Consider the following 18,564-nt stretch of genomic DNA (forward strand, 5'->3'; position numbering starts at 1 on the left):
AGGGCCTGGTGACAGCAGGACTATTTCCACAATAACACCAGACTTTTAAGTAAAACCTGGTACTTGGAGCGGTAGTAGGAACAGCATTCCTTGCCAACAGTTGCTGACAGACTCATCTGATGGGTAGCAAGCATCTGACTTTGGTTGCTATGAAATCTGGTTACAAAGAGCACTAGAAATAAAAGGGTTACAAGAGATTTGACTAAAAACTGCTAGATGGTAAACAGACTCATCAGAAATTTGCAGCAGCTACAATTATAAGACAGTGATATTTCAGTAAGTAACAGAGGTTACACAATCCCAGATGGAACAACTATAATGTATATAGTGCCAGACTAGAGGCAAGACCATTAGATATCCATTCACACAGTCCAGGCAAAATTATCATCTGATCCATAACGTTATCTTTAAAGGCAGCAGAGGATTCTTCAAACCTAATCCCATCAAAACAGCCACTCATTCACCACATCAACAGGCAGCCTAGCTTCTCCTCAGTTTAAATAAAATTTGGGAATATTTGGATTGAGTGAAATTCCAGAACGTGCCATCATGCCTAAATTTTCCAGAACATCATTGAGGATCAAGGAGAAGGCGGCTACCAATTCTCTCACATGGTCAACCTATAACAACTACTAGAGAAGCAGATGATATGAAGATAGCCTGCTGAGCATCTGCAGCTTCTAATGTTATGTGAGGCTGCAGGCATCCAAATTAGGGGAAACACAGAAAAGACTATGAAGACTAATTTATAAGGGTCTTCACATTAAATATTTAACATTAAAACTCTATCTTGATATAATCTATATCTCCAGTTTCTTCCTAAGAGTCTATCATCCCTTTGTATGAGCACAGCCACCTAAGCAGATTCTAATCCATACATAATGCTATAATCAGCAATATAATATAACCTGTGCATAGAATTCTTTTTTTAGAGAAGGAAGACATCTGAAGTACAAGAATTGCCAAGCCCACGCTGTGGATGACATGATCAAGTCTGTGGTCTTCTCAACATTCTGTACCAACAAGATCCATACAGAGGCATTCAGAAATTCACTGCTCAAAACATAAGGAATGAAATTGATGTGAAAGAGCAGGAGATAAAGAGAGGAAAACATTCTGATGGCAAATATTTCTGGGCTTGAATGAAAAACTGAGGTAGGTAAATATACTGGTACTCCAGAAGAACTTAGGGAGGAGCCATGTCTAAGAGACTGCTCTACAAAATTTCTGCCTACCCACTTAATTTCTTGACAGGCTGCATCCATGTGAAGTTTTTGTCAAAACAAGGTAGCTGTCTGAAGGCCTACAGCTGTGCAAGCCCAGCTGAGCCATACATTGGAACCACAATAGGGTCACACACCTAAACTCTCTTGGGATTTATAGATGAAGCATGCAAGGAGCCACATCCCTCGAGAGGTCCAATTCACTACACATTCCTCTGTGAATCTAGTAACACACCAATAGTAAGATACTCAACAAAAACCACAACAGATACCACTTTCACAGAAAGCCATCGGAATAAAAGCAAGTAGTGACAATGCCGTTTCTCACACTTAATGTAGCAGTACAGCGATTACAACACTGATCAAAGAGGTGAAAGACCTGCACCATATACCTTCTTTAGACATACAAGTCTCACATCTGCTTCTCCCAGAAGACTGTTCCAACCACTAAGCTACAAGTGAGGTTGAGAAAATAGTCTTCAATCTTCCTGTTGAAGATGCACCACTATAAAGGCAAATACAAATGCATGAAGGCAAATTCAAAAATTCCAAGGGAACAACAAGAATAGAAAAAGATCAGGTGTACAAGCTGAAGATACTAGGGACTGAAACCCAGGGATTTCTCAGGACTGCTTATTCACTTTAGATAGAGAAGTCACTGCAAAAATGCAAAATCAGTATCCTATGCAGTGGTGACCAGAAGACTCCCCTAGTCCAGGTGATCACAATATTTCAGAAAAGGCCAGCTGTTGCTTCATGATGACACAGTGGCTTCCATTTTTCTCCCATTCTTTTAGAATGTGTTTTGATCAGTGAGAGGACCTGCCTCTCAAGAGGAGAGATTCTACATACATAAGGAGATAGTTTGAGTGGTTTGCTGCAACAAGACTACACACCTCAGAGAGAAGGAGACTCCTAAAGAACTGACACAGAAAAGAAACACTAAGCTATTTTGCAAGACCCATTTCTCATGTATTTCTCAACGAAATGCAAGAAAAAAGAAGGCTGACACTGCGGGGGGGGAAGCATCTCCAGTGCATTGCATGTTCAGATCAATGTCAGGATTCCCTCCTTTGGAGAGCATCCTGCACACTTGGTACAAAACTGAAATCAACCTCTCCTACCCCCAAAATAACCTCCTCAGTATACAGTGGGTATCTGTTAAAGAACGCAAGCAAATCAAACAGATTTAGGTGGTACTACACTGACCCCCTCAACTCCTCTCCCCAAACCTAACATCACACCCAAGCGGACAAAGGCAGTGGGAGAATTTATTCCAAATTACTTCTTGGATTTCGATTGTGGACTGCAGTGTTAACCCAGCAGAAGGTGACTCATGCGTCTCTCTTCCAGGCATTGTAGGGAGTAACCTGCATGTCAGCTACCAAGAATCTAACTGCTTCTGAGACTAGCAGAGCAGATGCCTTCTTTAAGCACAGAGATGGAAAGCCTGGATTTGATCAGAGACTGAGAAACACTCAGACCAGTTGGATTTTTTTGGGAGGGTGTATGAAAGGCATCCAATAAAATGGTCCATAAGAAATAGTTCAAGGTGATCATCTTCTGCCCTCCAAGTTATTTTCATAAAGAAATTTAATTCCTTAAGTTAAAAAAAACCCTAAACCACAAAACACCACCATTTGACTGCTTTTCAGCAGAATTACTACAGCAGCAGAAGGGCAAGTTTTGAACTTGGAGATAGAAGATTACTACTAGGAAAAACCCTTTACAATGTCAAGTCATTTTAGCAGTAGAAAGTAATCCACAGACTGAAAACATATCTTCTTAAAAACAGTGTACAAATAGCAGTATACAAATATGGACTGCTGTCATGTAGTTCAAAAAATTACACGTCCAGGATTCTGCATCATGGCCAAGTGCAATTAAATAGAGGTGGGTAAAAAAACCAGAACTGCCAATTTTTTTCCCCGCTCATTTATAACTTTTGGGGAAACCAGTATAAAACCCAAACATTTCATATTCATTGTTTTGTTTTGACAAAAACAAGGATCTTCTAAAATCTAAAAATGAAATTGAAAACGTGGTAAGGAAATTTCAAAAGAAAAGCAATTCTTGAGGAAAGAATTTATGTATTTCTAGACAGGTCTTATAAAGTTCATGGCTTTTTCAAAAGAAGAAAGCATTCCAATTATTTGCATATTTATAAAACATTTCAAGTAAGATTTTGTACAGCAGTTAAAAAGATTTTATAGCAATGTGGGAAACCACAACCAGATCTAATCAGATAAAGTAGGTTGATCAGTCCTTGCTTATCCTCTATACTCTAAGACATTAGGAGTAAGAGGGCAAACAGTACAAACATTCTCCTATCAAAACTTGCTTGTCACAGCAAGTGCACATACAGCCCAGAGGAGATCTATGTGGCTATTTCTTCAAAGCATCTTTTCTTGCAATTAATCAGAAATCCAGGACCAAAGCTCTTCTTCACAACTTTCAGAGCACTTAAGTTCAGAGCCCCCTTATCCAATTCATTTCCAGTTCAAATTAAATTGTAGTTGAGTTCATAGTCACATGGGAATCTCAAACACTAAATCTTTTACTTAAGGTGGCTACCTGTTAACCTGAACGATAACAGAAAGTCACCAAACCATTCTATAAAGTAAGAGTTATATTTTATTTTACCCCAGGCCACTACCCTAAGCTATTACATTCTAATATTTTAAAATGCTTTAAAATGTCTGCCTCCTTACCCTGACTTTTTGCAGAACATAATAAAAATATTTTAAAAGTCACTAAAGCTCTACCTACATGACACAAACGATGTTTCAAAATAAGCTAATCAACTCTAAAAAGACTTACTCCTTTTTTGTCCTTCACCTGGTCTTTCACCTAGTCTAGGCCTAATCAAGACAAGAATTATTAAAATATTGTCACCATTGCATTTTTAAAGAGTACAGGACCAACTGAGCTAGCACCATGCCATTAATGTTAAGAAAGGATAACGTGCTCATATCACACCTTTAATTCTCTTGTCTAGACCAGGATTTAAGACAACACAGCTGCTAAAATGCAACCCATTGACAAAGAAAGTGTTCCAGTTGCAGTCATCATTGTAAACTGTACCTAGACTATACTGTTTGCTTTAGTGCAGCAAAAATTGAATACTAGTCCTGTACTGGAAACCTCTGGGAAAAAAACCCTAAAAAAAAAAAAAAACAGACCAGCAGGAAGCTAATGAATAAGAGAACATGAAGAAGCAGATAGCTATAGTTCTTGCTACCTTAACAATCACGTAAATCTTTGTACAAGTCACTACGTGCCAGGATAATTTAGCACTGCAGTCCCAATTGCTTCCCTATTCTCTATCAAAACGTTATCATCACATACCACCTACGCAATTTACAAGGAGGAAAAAAATGGAAAAAAAAAAAGATGTTTGAGCAACACTTTAAAGATTTCTGAAATGAAATAACCACTAACCCCAGGTTTGTTCTTGGGTGCAAAAAATAAAAATCTGACACTGAATTATTATGGGGAAAACTAGAAGAGGAATTGATTTAACGATTTTTGGGAGAGCCACCCACTCAGACATTTCAAATTTTCATCTAAAAGCTTTCAATCGCCAAAGAATGTCTATTTTTGAAATTTCAGTCCAAGAAGTATGCCTGTTAACATAAGAGTTTTAACTAAACATACTGTTAACCAGAATGTTTTATGTATGACCAAACAACAAATTTGTTTCTATCCACATACTATCCAAATGAAGATTAGAGAATCATGGTTATTTTGAAAGAAAAGATGAAAGTTACTGCCAACTGTGTTGGCTATAAAAAACAGTATTTAAAGAATTATTGTCCTCTAGGCAAAACAGAAATTCAAAGGCAAAACAGAAATTCTTAATGAGCAATGATTTTTTTTTTGATAAAAATTTCCAAATATTCATTGCAAAAATCTGTGTCAAAAAAGCTTAATGAAATGCAAGACAGAAAACATTCAACCCCAAGCATTAATGCTATATTATTGTACTAAACTATGAAAGCCATTAAAGTCGCTGTTATATTTGGTCTTTAACACATTAAATAGCATTTTTACAACACACACTCGACCAAGCAACACTGCACAACTGAAAACAAATTTAAGAAGTCTTGCCACATACTGTTCTACTATTTGACAATTGTAGCTATTCATATTTATTCACACACCTCTACAACAACATGAGCTACAGCAGCCATTAAGACCTGAAAAGAAAAGATAATGCTAAGTGATAGAGGCATCTCAAAAAAAAGATATGCTATACTCTAAACTAGCACAATCTAAACTAAACATGCAAACAAAAGGAGCTTGCCTACCTGGCTTTTTCAATACAAGTCCAAAGAACACCTAAAAAAAGCAGGAGGGGATAAAAAGATTTATTTTCAGTGCCCACATATGGAAACTATCATGTCATTTTACCTTACAAAGAAAAAAAAAAAAATCAATCTTGGAAAGGAATAGCTATACAATTAGCTGGGGAGCGGTAGGGGGAAGCAGCCAAAACCCCCCCAAAACATTAGGAGACTCCGGTTATAAGCATTGTCTCAAGTTTTCATGGTATCCACAGAAAGTAACTCAAAGTAGCATGAATATTTCAGATTACCAAGAAAGTGAGAGTGAGGGGGGGGGGAGGGAAAAAAAAAAAGGTCAAGAGAACTCTGCCAGTATGGAATTTAATTCAAAAGCTTCTACAGGAAAACATTAAAGGTAATATGTTCTGAAGATGCATGAGCACCTTGAAATATCCAAGTTTAAGACTAAAGCCAAGCAACTTTAAAATAATCTTCTATTGCTTAAAACTGCACGCTGTCAGAGACTTTTTTTAAAGGATTGTCTATGTATGAATTCCCCAGTTAAATCAAGAAACCTGTAATTTTGTCTGACAGAATTAGTTTGTTAATTTCAAATTAAAACAAAAGTACAGTCACAAAAAAAAAATCTAAACTCTACAGAGCCAGAAAGTGCTGTAAAGTTATTTTAAAAGCGTAAGAGCACAAAGAGAAACTAAACGAATCTGAGTTCAAAACTAAATAAAATTTACAGAAATATCTTGTAACCTGTAAACGTAATATTCTATTACAGACACTTTCTAAGGGACAGTCTACACATCAGATCCCCAGTAAGACACAAGAGATGGCCATACAGCTGAAGGTTTTGATGTTATACATAGGGTAAATTTGATATGACTACTTGTGTTTACCACTTCTTTATATTTCTACAGATGCTTAAAATACTTGCATTTTCTTCTTGTAAATTGATAAGGTTCTCACCTGAGAAACAGTTATCCATAGGTGTCCCTTAAAAAAAAAAAAAAAGAAAAAAACCAGAAGAGGGGCCAGTATAGCTCCTCTATTGTACTTAAATATTTTAACACAATGGTCGACGTCTGCATCATGTCAGAATTCCTTCCAGGTTTCTACACATTCTCAGAAATATGTACAAGTGTTTGATGGGATTTAAAATCTATTAATCTGTTCTTGCAATAAAGTGCTAAATTTCATCTGGTGGGTGCACGAGTGGCTGGCAGCTTGGCCAGGCATCCTACAGAGAGCGGAGGCCATGTTTATTACCTGCCCTGCCTTTTTCACTTAAAGATGAGTACTCTAATCAATCCCCTACACTGATATTATTGCAAGAAAAGAACTCTTGCTTAAAAAGACTTCAGGATTTCAGTCTGTTCTTATTTCTACCATCTCTACACAGCTACTATCTATGAAAGTCCCTAGGCATTTGTCAAGCTTTTGCATACAGTACTTCAGAAGGAATAGAATTTTCCAAGTTTCACTTCTACTGAACGCTTAGGTATTTCTTCCTAGAAGGCTGGAGACATGTTTGTGGTTGAATGTGTTAGAATTCTCAAAATAGTTCTCAAAATTAGAAAGTTATTTTCTTAAAATAAAGATGAGAAATACATAGAATTTCAGAAAAGTGATAAATTCAACCTTGCTTAAAGAGGACTATGGTCTTTGAATAAAAAACATACTTAGTTTTCATAGTACTTGGAAAGCAACATTTTCAAACTAGACATTTGAGCAATTTGTAATTATTGAAATGTATTAATTGTGAAATCAGCATCTTGAATCAATGATAATTGATGTATTTAGTGACTTAATAGTGATTAAGTCTGAAAAACTATACTTGAAATTATATCTCTTGTATGTTTTAAATTACCACACAGAATCCCTAGACTAGGAGGAAGACTTTCATCCTGATGATAAACACCACCACAAAGAACATTCTCAACTCAGAGACACTGTGGTATTTCATGTGATTATTTCATATCACTGTATCATTTAGTCTGCATTTTCAGCCAATCTAAATTAATAAATTTTCTGGTCTTTGCTTTCTAGAGAAAAAGCAACAGGATTAACAGGATTGATAAAAAGTTTTTTTTTTTCCCTACTTGAAATAAGCATTTCACAAAAATACTATTTTAAGTAGAATCTGTTAGTGTGTCCAAAACATGAACACAACTGTCCTGTCTTTAAAGCACTGGTCAGACATCTAGAGAAAATATTGCAAGTGAAGAACTCCGAGTTAACTTTGAGTTGTTATTTCTGTGCTCTAGTTTTCTGCTTGAATAAAAATAATAATACTTCTCTATTTCATAGCATTCTACTAAATACATATATATATTAAAGCCTGTAGGACAGATTGAGAAATTACATTATTGGAGGCTACATAAGCACCTAGAATACATACCCAACGAGGTTTAAACACACCTTCATGGGAGAAAAACATTGGCAAAGTCAAATCCAAAATTAAGATTCAGTATATGGTAAATATCAGCAGATTCTCTTCAGAGAACTTTCTAATCACACAAAAGGGTTAAAAGTTACCTAACTCCTTTTTCCACAAAAAAAAAAAAAAATTACACTACTTAATCTGCATACTCACTACTCATTTCTAAACCTTGATATCTAACCGGGGTGTACCACTTCCAACCCATTTCATCTAACAGCTTCTGTTCTTCCTTCACTGCAGACCTTCGCTGGTAAGGGCCCACTCACCCAGTTTATCCTTGCTCTTACAAATAAAAGGTTTCTCCAGAAAACAGCTCACTCTGAAACTACAGCGAGTTCCGTCCACAGCATAAATAACAGACAGTTCATTGCCACGCTTGCAAATCCATTTTGGAGGTAAAGAAGGTCCCAGAGTTGCAGCACCTACAAATGCACAGGTGACATTTTGTGTCATGTCTCACCAGGAGGCAGTAAAGAGTAAAGCAGCAGCTGATTCCATTTATCCTTCTTGTATACAGAAAGAAAGTACTTTTCAAAGTTGCCACGAAACAAATATTATGCTTATGTACGCTCCATCTTCCCAACAGTACAAACCCTTAGCATTTGCAAGAATCAGAACAAAAACGGCTTAATGGACATATCTGGCAGAAGTGGGATCCAGAAGTCAGTACTAGGTGCCTGAAACAGTAAGATCATGGAGCTGGAACAATGCATTTCAGATAAGCAGACAATGGCACAGTGAAGAGGAGCTCCCAAAACTGTTTACTTGGCTATCATCATCAGCGACGACAGCTTCAAACAAGCACGGAGGCACTCTCAAGTTCATAATCCCAGAGACCAACTCCATACCTTCAGCCTCATTCTGCACAACCCACCACCCTACATTAGGGCACAAAGCCTTTGTCCTCCTACCTTCTGATTATACTCCTTCAACCAGCAAAACGAGACGTCCACTGCTTCACTTCCCTAGGGCACATCCCCTTTCATCAGTTTCCTGCCCCCCACCTACTGATACCAATGCACATGTTCCAGATAAGCAGGGCTAGTTGCAGGCACTGCATGAAGAGCTGACTGCAGAAGCGATTGCTTTGTACAACACAAGATATAGCCAAGCCACTCCTCGGGTAGAAACTATTGTAAGACACAGCATCTGGAGGAGGAGGAGGAACAGTTGTGATTTTGTACCACCAAGCTCCATCATCCAGAGCTGGCAGCATTCTGCACAGTGGGAAACTGGCCCAGAGTACCAAGACCACTTCTGAAACCTCTTCCTTCTCCTCATCCTGTGTCTAGGCAGAGCTGCTGGGGGTGCACTCATCCACTCAGGACTGACAGAGCTCCTTTACTGAAGGTAAAGCGCCTTGACTCATTCTTAGATCTAGACAAAAATGTTTTATTTACTTCAAAAAGAAAAATATGGTTTACATGTAAACCATTTCCCAGGAGAGAACTTTAATTGCCTGTTTAAAAGCTATGGAGGCATCCTCCACTCTTGATAAAGCTGTTCATGATGAGTGAAAGGGATGCAAGGCTCCCTCACTATGCAGTACACAAGGAAGCTCGACTTTATAGTTTTGCCATTAGGCGACTCTTCTACAAACTGGGAGACCTGGATTTCAGTCCTGTTTCTAAGTCTATTTGTGCATTTTTTAATACTAAATGGCCATTTAATGAGAACAGAAACTGTATTGGCAAGAGTGATCTCAACCTCTTCTAACCACTAAGCTTCAGAGTTAAGTAAAGGTCCACCTGTTTCCTCTCTTTCATTCATAAAGATGTCATTCATTCCTATAAAGTAACTCAACTTCATCAGGTGGAGCGAAGGACTCCCTTGGCTTCGTTTGGCCTGGTATGTGGTGGTTAGACCAGGGAAGTAGAAGACTCGAGCATGCATCTCTTAACCTGAAGAGGGAATTTCACCTGGCTTTTCTACTTCTTGGGAGAGTAATTAAAATTACTCTCTAATTATGTAATAACACAGCAGGGATTCTTTCATCCAAGAAAAAAAAAATAGCAAGGACAACATATAAAATGTAGAGATACCTATCAGTTAGAGACCTGGCCAATTGTTTTTCAGGTGCAATGAAAGTTCAGAGATTTTTCACATTAAGGTTTTGTATCAATATAAGCATATAGTTGTTGTTTTCGGGTACATCTCATCCAAAATCCCTAAGTAAACAGGACTATGATTATTAGTCTCTCAACATGGATTAAATGCATTTGTGCAACTGTAAATTATAATTTAGAAGTCCTTGTACAGATACATATTATATCTGTAAATATGCATTCTTCCAGTTTAACTGGTGCAAACGATGCAAACTTAAGCCAACAGCACATTAGGTCTTAAACTGCCTGGGAACTTAAGTCCAAAACAGAACAACAACACCACCCACAAATATAAGATGAAGTAAGTTGACAAGGAAAGATCTTGCTGAAACTACATGTGTTTAATATTGCAAATCAATAGCACATCCCTTTCAACTACAACTCAGTTAAAAATTTCAGGACTTGCTAAAGTATTCAGGATTTCAGCAGCTTTTAGATTACTTTGCATAAGTGAAATTTAGGATTAAAACATTGCTCATGTGTCTTTCACAAAGTACCTAACCAAAAGCCAAAAGTTGAAGACTTGCAGTAAAAGAGATGGCAGAAGAAAAACAAGAGCAGCATTGAAACCCACTCTCAGCAGTGCTGAGTCAATGTAACTATGGAAGTACAAGTTGCTTTCTATTCTGCTTCACCTATCTACAGCCTGTCGGCTGGGGTCTGAATGCAGATGCTCCATTGCAAGGTACAATGCAAGCTGCAAAAGCCACAGCTAGGCAATCAGAGACTAAATAAATTTGTATCGCTGATTAAATATACAGGAAAACCAAAAGCATTTATTAATGAATAAAGTCTACCCTAAGTACTTCAAGAAAAAATGTTCTTCTATAAGGTACGTGTGAATGATAAGGATTGCAAGGATATGGAAATGGTATTTTCCATAATAAATTCAAAATAACTTCATTACATTGGTCTTTAGAAATCCCCAGTGAAAAAGTTAGGACACACATTAAGAAACACCTACTATGAGAAAGTTGCAAGTCTAAAAATATCAGTGCTTTGTCTCCTCCCTCCCCTTTCCCCTACTCACCCTCCTCCCCAATTTCAAAATACATCCTCCCCAGGCCTTGGGGAGGTAGTTTCTGTGAACAGACCATACCTGACCATATGATTAGCCATTATCACCTTTTATGCTCCACTCTACATTAAGATGCAAATCCAACAGCTGCGGTCCAACTAAGTTATTTACAAGGGTTTCCCTTTCAGGTGTCCAAGCCAAAGCTTACAACCAGTTCTGCGACATAATTACAACCTCTCTCCACCGGCAATAGCAGATCTCTGCCTGCGATGATGATCTGGCCAGCGGCATTTTCTCATCCACGCTATGGTTCAAACGGTTGCTATGATTTCAAATGGTGCATCTACCCTTATTTTAGCGTGACTGGCTGCATTTCAGCTGCTGACATCTAACTGATTGACGCATATCTAAACAACGTAGTGGTTATAAAAACAAACTGGCAGTATGCACCGGTGTTTCACCACTGTGGATTCACTCGTAACAGAGCGGCTGGCAACGCGACCGTGGGAAAATTAAGAGCAACACCGGCATACAGAAGGCCTAACGCTCACAGCCGTCATCTCTCCACCAAGAGAGAGGCTTGCGTTCTGCACTTTTAAGAGGAGTGGGAAGTTCACGGAAATACCTATGCAGGTATCCGAGAAGGCAGATCTCTAGCTGCCTCTGAAGACTTGTGTGCCGCACGGAAACACCCCAGGCACGCCCACGAAGAAAGTACACGCGAGGACTGACCCGATCCAACACTGGGGGAACTGCTTTTACGCCCCCCCGGTTTCGGCCGTGGCACAGCCTGCCGCCCGCCCGCCGGTGGCCAGCCTGTCTGCCATATTTCACGCAGGAGCACCCCAAACTTACCGCGTCGTAAAGGCAAAGCGGGGGAGGGGGGAGGGGGGGGGGGGGGGGAGGCGCAGCGGAAACCGCTGGAGCCCCCTGCCCCCGCTCCGCCCCCCCCGCCCACGGGGAGCCCCGGGCTGCGGGCGAGGCACCGGCGGGGGCGGGGAGGGAGCGGGGGAGGGAGGGGTCGGGTCCTGCCGCCCAGGGGAGCCACCGGGGAAGGAGGGAGGGGGGCGGGTGAGGGAGGGAAGCGGCAGGGCAGGCACCTGAGCGGGCAGCGGGCGTGGGCAGCCCCCGGGCCGGAGATCCGGGCACTGCGGGGCGGCCCGGCGCGGCGGAGGAGGGGGACGGAGCGGGGCGGGGGGGAGGACACGGGACGGGGGACGGCCGCCGGGCGGCCCGTAGGCCCCGGCGAGCCGGGCCGCAGGTGGGCGTCGGGCGCGGCCGTCGGAGGAGCGGCCGCCGGGCAAGTCACCTCTTGACGCGGATGATCTGGTCGCGCATGGGTCGGATGTCCTGGAAGCTCTGCTGGTTGACCAGGCTGTAGACGAGGATGAAGCCCTGCCCGTTCTTGATGTAGAGGTCCCGCATGGAGGCGAACTGCTCGGTGCCCGCCGTGTCCAGGATCTCCAGGACGGAGGGGGAGGCGTCCACCTCGATCTCCTTGCGGTAGAAGTCCTCGATGGTGGGGTCGTACTTCTCGATGAAGGTGCCGGTCACGAACTGCACCGTGAGCGCCGACTTCCCCACCCCGCCCGAGCCCAGCACCACCACCTTGTACTCGCGCATCCTCCCGCCGCCGCCAGCGCGGACGGACCGCCCGCCCGCCCGACCCGCACCTGCCGACGGCCCCTCCTCACCCCCCCGCCATGGGCCGCCCCGCCCTGACCGCCGCCGCCGCCCCCGCTCCGCGCCCGCCCGCCCGGCGGATGCTCCCGGCCGCGGCGGCTCCTGGGCGGCGCTGCCGGCGGCGGGGCCGCGCTCACGGGCTGCGGCGCGGCTGAGGTGGGGCGCCGGCCCCGCCCCCTCCTTCCCCTGTCACCACGGCAACAACCAACCGGCCGGGGTGGGGGGGCCGCGCTGAGGAGGAAGAAAGAGCGGGGAGGAGGGCGGGCGGCGCCTCGTCACGTGGCGCCGCCCCGCGTCGCGTCCCGTCCCGTTGCCCCCCTCCGCCGGAGGGCGCCGGCCAACCGGCGGGCGCGGCTGCCGCACGTGACGCCGACGGCAGCAGCGACTCGGCGGCTCGCGGCGGCGGCTGCCCGTCCCCTCCCGCCCCCCGCCCGGCGCTGTCGCCGTGGAGACAGCGGCCCGCCCCCGCCCCTCCACTCGGGCCTGCTCCGCCACGCGCTGCCCCGAGGGCCAACCAGCGGCGGCGCAGCGATCACGCGGCAGGCGGATGAGCCAATGGGAGCGCGGGCTGGGAGCGAGCGGGGGTTGGGCGGGCTCTCGGCGGCCCCGCGGCCGGAAGTGGCTGTCAGGGCCCGCGGCGGCGGTGTCGGGGCTGTCGCTGGAGGTGGGGAGGGCGCGCTCGCCCCGGGAGCGGCCTGTAGCCCGAGGGGGAGCTGGCGTCGCACCGGGGGGGTGCAGGGCGGTTGGGTGAGACGGCGGCGGCGGCCCCTGCGCTGCCCCCTGTCCCGGTAGGTGGACGGCAGTCGGGGAGGGGGAGAGGCCTTTCTGAGCCGCCCGAGGGCAAATCCCGTGCAGGCTCCCGGTTCCGCTTCCCGGTTTGCTGGGGGAGGGGGCTCTGGCGGGGTGAGTTCTTGCTGTTTTAAACCTGGCGGTTCTCCGGAGGCTGAAGGTGTCTGTGGAGGACCCGAGGCCACCGTGTTAATCTCACTCGTGTGTGCAGAAATAAATGGGATTCACGAAATCTAACGCACCGTTCCTGTGAGCGTTCCCTTTGAATGCGCTGTGATCGTCATGCTGGCGTATGCTTGCAAGGGGGATGCCGTTAAGTGTTTGTTACTAATGAGTGCCTACCTCCTCAACCCCTTCTGATAGAGACAGAGGGCCAGGAAAGATGGTGGTGCAGTTTGAGAAAAACACTCCATCTAAACAGTACCAAAAATGAGAATGATTGACATTAACGGTTTCTCATGGGAACCAGTATCACTCTGGAAAGATGCTCACATTTGTATGCTTGTCTTTCTACTGTACAACAGACTCCTTAACCGTCCCATTTTTTTCCCTCAAACACCCCTGGCTGGAATGATTTGATATAGGGAAAAAAGACTTTATTTCCATTAGAGAGGCTTAGGGTTCAGCCAGAGCTGCTGTTCAGATACTTTCTGAAAGCTGTCAGAAAAGGAGCTCATTCCTGGGGTTGCATTTCTTGCTGTGTTGTTCTTCCCTTTGCATTGTCATGTCTTCATCTTAAATAACGCCTAAGGTGTCAGCCTGCTCTCCAGACAAGTCCAGTTCTGCTTCCTTGTTGACTTGTTTTCATGTTTCCAAACCTAACTGGGAATTTTGAGTGGCAGATGTATTTCTGGCTTTTTGGAGCACTTTTGTCCTCCATCTGAGTCTTCTGGTTAAATGCTTGCCATGTGCAGTGTTCTAAGCTTTTTAGTGTTTTGCTTGGGCCTTCTGTTTGGCTTTTCCTCTGTATGTTGTTGTTTTGTGGTTTTTTTTCAACTGCAAAGCTTCAAAACAAATTTATCTTAGTAGGATGCCCATAGCTTTGGTCTGTCTAGAAGAAAGAAAATTATTCGCTGGCTTCTCACAGTGCCCATGTAGTCAAAAACCACCAAAGCAAAACCAAAACCCTACACATCTGTGTGATGTAAATATATTCAATACCAAAGAGATACATGGAATTTTTTACAGGACTGTTAGAATCCATTTGTAAATGTTACAGAGCCTTGTCAGTCTAGTCACAACTGAGTAATAATTTCAATGAATAATCTCATTTCTGTTGGTGACTTGAGACCTTCAAATAATAGAAATGATCCTACAAGAACATGTAATAGCACAAAATGCAAGATACTGCATGTATGGATTAATAAGTATTTGTAGCATAAATCTGGGAGCCCTCCAGCAGAGTAATGGGAAAATACCTGGGTTTATTAGTCAGCAATGAAAGGAAGCTGCCAATTTAATGTAGTTGTGAAGAAACAAGTGACTGTGGCATGCACACAGTCAAGCTTCTGGGTGACTAGTGAGACGTTACTGTGTCCAGTTCTGATAAACCATGTCCAGGAAAAGATGTTCAGAAATACACAGGGGAGGGTTACCAGAAAAGAACAAAGCTTATCTACAAGAGTACACTGGGAATATTAACCTAGGAAAAGCAAATGCGGAGAAGGGTTGTGGGTAACCAATAAGGCAAGGTAGAGTCAAGCTCAAGCGAATAGGCATTTAAGCTAATGAACAATACTGATAGAAGAGCATGGATCTAAACTGATTATAATCTAGATAACTCACAGTTTTCTGTCTCAGAGGACTGAAGGTTTTGCCTTCTGTTAAGGACAGTGAAAGATGAACATGTCTAACAGGCTTTAAAATGTGTTGTGGTTCAGGACAGGAAGATGATGTGCAATCATACAAAATAGGTTTAAGTGATCTGTGTTGAAGGGAGGAGATTTGGGCCTCCCTTCTTACTCATCCTGAGACTGGAACAATCTCCTGATGTTCAGTACTTCTCAGAAAGAAGCTGTCAGCTGCTGGTTCATGATGAGGATGATGATTAGAGTGAGAGGACAGCGGTTCAGAAAGAGGTTACAGGAATGCTCCCACTGGAAAGATTTACACCAGGTGTTTGGTCTCATAGATTACTGAGTTTGATGAGCAGCAAAGTGCTTTTTCACTTAATAATGATAGTGGGGTGACATGTGCAGGGACTAAAGAAACACGTACAAAACTGAAATATAGAAGGACAGTATGTGTAGCGTGGAGGATGGAAAAGAAAAGGCAGGATGGTCAACTGGAGGAGATGCTGGATGCCTTGAACAGATGACTGTTCCTAAGGCTCTCAGCCACTTCACTTGTGAGGCTGAACACCTTCTCATTGCCCTGTTATTCTAGCCTTCAACCTTGGCTGATTTTGGTTTATCTGGAGAGAACGACAACATTGAAAATTCAGCTAATAAGCGCCAGAGGCTCAGCCCTGAAAACAAATGCAGTATCAGTTATGTGAAGTTATTTATAGTGAGGTGGAGAACATGGGGCCGTGTAGGTGCTGCCAATCTTTTATGCACATTGCTTATGCTTTTGCTATTCTTTACCAAAGAGTAGGGGGGAAAAAAAGAAGTAAATTTCGGGGGAAGAGAAACTTCCTTCCACAAAAGACTGAACTGGGCAAGGCTTGCCAGGCAAATATCTCAGGCCACAGCATGTTTTCTCAGCGTGACTTCCTTTGCAGCTTCTCACAGGAGACTCAGGAGTCGTCTCGTCCCTCTGTGCTGTACAGCTGGGTTTTTGCCGACTTCCTAAGATTTAGAAACTTCAGTTTTATTGCTCACTTCTCAAGTCTTTTTATGTCTTATATTGAACTATCATATTTCAAACTTCAGCAGCCTGCGGCTAACCACACTGTTTTATGATAGGCTGGAGTTTCTCAATAAATATTGAATTTTTATCTTATGCAGAAACCACCATACTGTTTCATAATTTTTTTGCTAGCTATTGTAGCCTCTGACTACACGTTAAGTTATGTGTATGAAAGGGGAAGAAGGCCTCTAACATCTATTTTCATTCCAAAGGCGGTAATTCTTCAGTAGTAACAGCATCAGTGGCAAGATGCAAACTGGAGCAATATGAAAAATGGGGAAATCTATAGCTCCCTCCCTCTGAGAGCTGATGATGGTCTCCTGACACCAAAGCACAAGAGAATGTGTGAAATAGAGCCTGTCTACTCTACAAACTGGTCTAGTGTATATTTGTTTTCCGTGGTCTTTTAAGTGCATGTTAGTAGAACAACAGTGATTTCCTGTCCTTGCTTACTGTCATATTTTTACATTCAGGCTGTCAGTGCAGTTCTGTCATCACGTGGATTGCTCCTGACCATGTGTCATTACAGTATTTTAGGAAGTGTAGCCAGTGTTAAAGATTATGTTTAGTCTTTAATATTTCTTGCTAAATTAATTATCTTATTAGAACTGTCCATAAAGTTGTTACCAAATTCAGGATGCAGTTAACTGGAGTGAAAGGTTTTCTTTCACTCCAAAGACTTTTCTTACCCTATCCTTGTCATTTTTAGGTGATCACACTGTTAATTTCTCTTTCATCCCAGCAGTAATATTGTCCCTTTTTTTTACTGACTGCAAAATTGTAGGTGTTTGGCATCTTTGTTCATGAAAGCAGCAGCTTTCTAGAGGAGAGCAGGAACCACCTGAGCATACCTGTAAAGGTAAAAGAGGTTGGACCTCCTCCTCTGTCCTGTTTGGCAGCGGTCGGGTGGCAGCTCTGATCGCCCAAGAGCCCTACCAGTGACAGCAAGTGCTGTCTGCAGCCTGGTGGAGGGCGTGGAGTGGGATTTAATTTACTGCACTGGAAGAGCATGTTTTGGAAGCTAGATTTCATTAACTTCACTGCTTGCAGGCCAGTTTGGGTTTGCTGGGGTTTTTTGTTTTGTTCTTAAGGAAATCTAAGCACTTGTTTTTGAAGGTATAGTGGGTGTGCTTTTCTTTTGTAGTGGTGAAACCGAGTGTGAGCTTTGAGTGAGATGACTTTTGTGTCTGTGTTAAGCCTTACTGCAGTCAGGGGTGCTCTGTGCAAAGGTGAGATAGCAGCTCTCCAGAGACCTCATTATAAGGTCGGAGTTGAAATTTGCAGTGATGAAATGCAGTCATCAGTGTTTGCATTGGCTGGGGTTAGCAGTTCTCTGAGCGCAGGGAATTGCCCATGTACCATCCTGGGCTTAGCGCCCTAAGGTGGTAAACTAGAGTGCGTGGGGACTGAAGCTTAGCTGATCCCACTGAGTGTAGTAAGTGCGATGGTGATCAGCATTGCCCATTGCTGTGCTTTAGTTCTGGTACGTGGTTTTGGGAAAATAGTTTACAAATCTGAGGTAAGTGCTAGGAAATTTGTGGCAAAATTGAGACTTTAGCACTTGGATTTTCAGCAGTCAAGCATGCTGAGTGGGGAGATCTTAAACCAGCTGATTGAAATGTTGCACGGGCAGGTCTTTTCTCCTCAGTTTAAATTGCTTATAGCCTTCATTTAAGCATATTTAGAGTCAGGGAGCCAAAATCTGAAATAGCCTCTTGCACTTTCTGCGACTCCATAGGGGTGTAAGCAGGCCCTGCCTGCTTGCTGTGTTAGTTCCCCAACCATGCCCAGACCCACACCACCTTTCTCCTTCTTACACCTGTGCTGAGCCATTCCAGCTCACTGAATTTGTAGAAAGCGAATCCAGACTAGAAATGCAAATTGTTTTATAATTGCTAGCTGCCAGGGACTTAACCATGAAAGAGGAACAGAGTTAACGCCTAAACCCCCACCTATTGCTTCCCAAGAGACTGTTTTGTGTTGTGACAGAAAACAAACTACATTACATTCCAGCCGAACGAGATTCAATTAGTATGTTTTACCTTGTAACTAGAGAGGACAAGACATGTGAACACAATTACTGTGGCTCCACCAATAGATAGTCATTAAATTTCTGTACCTGCCACTTTCAATTGTGTGCTCCAGTCCCCAGGGTTTG

General features: G+C 43.1%; 1 protein-coding gene across 1 annotated transcript in view; it reads right to left on the reverse strand.

Moving 5' to 3' along the window:
* The window catches only part of RAP2A (RAP2A, member of RAS oncogene family), a 31,983-nt gene extending 19,126 nt beyond the window's left edge, over positions 1 to 12,857 (reverse strand). The window contains exon 1 of the mRNA XM_074859397.1: positions 12,394 to 12,857. Within this exon, the coding sequence (XP_074715498.1) occupies positions 12,394 to 12,707 (314 nt within the window). The 5' untranslated portion in view covers positions 12,708 to 12,857. The remainder of the gene's footprint in view (positions 1 to 12,393) is intronic.
* Positions 12,858 to 18,564: the final 5,707 nt, after the last annotated feature.

The sequence above is a fragment of the Strix uralensis genome, chromosome 2 (genome assembly GCF_047716275.1).
Source record: "Strix uralensis isolate ZFMK-TIS-50842 chromosome 2, bStrUra1, whole genome shotgun sequence".
NCBI lineage: Eukaryota > Metazoa > Chordata > Aves > Strigiformes > Strigidae > Strix > Strix uralensis.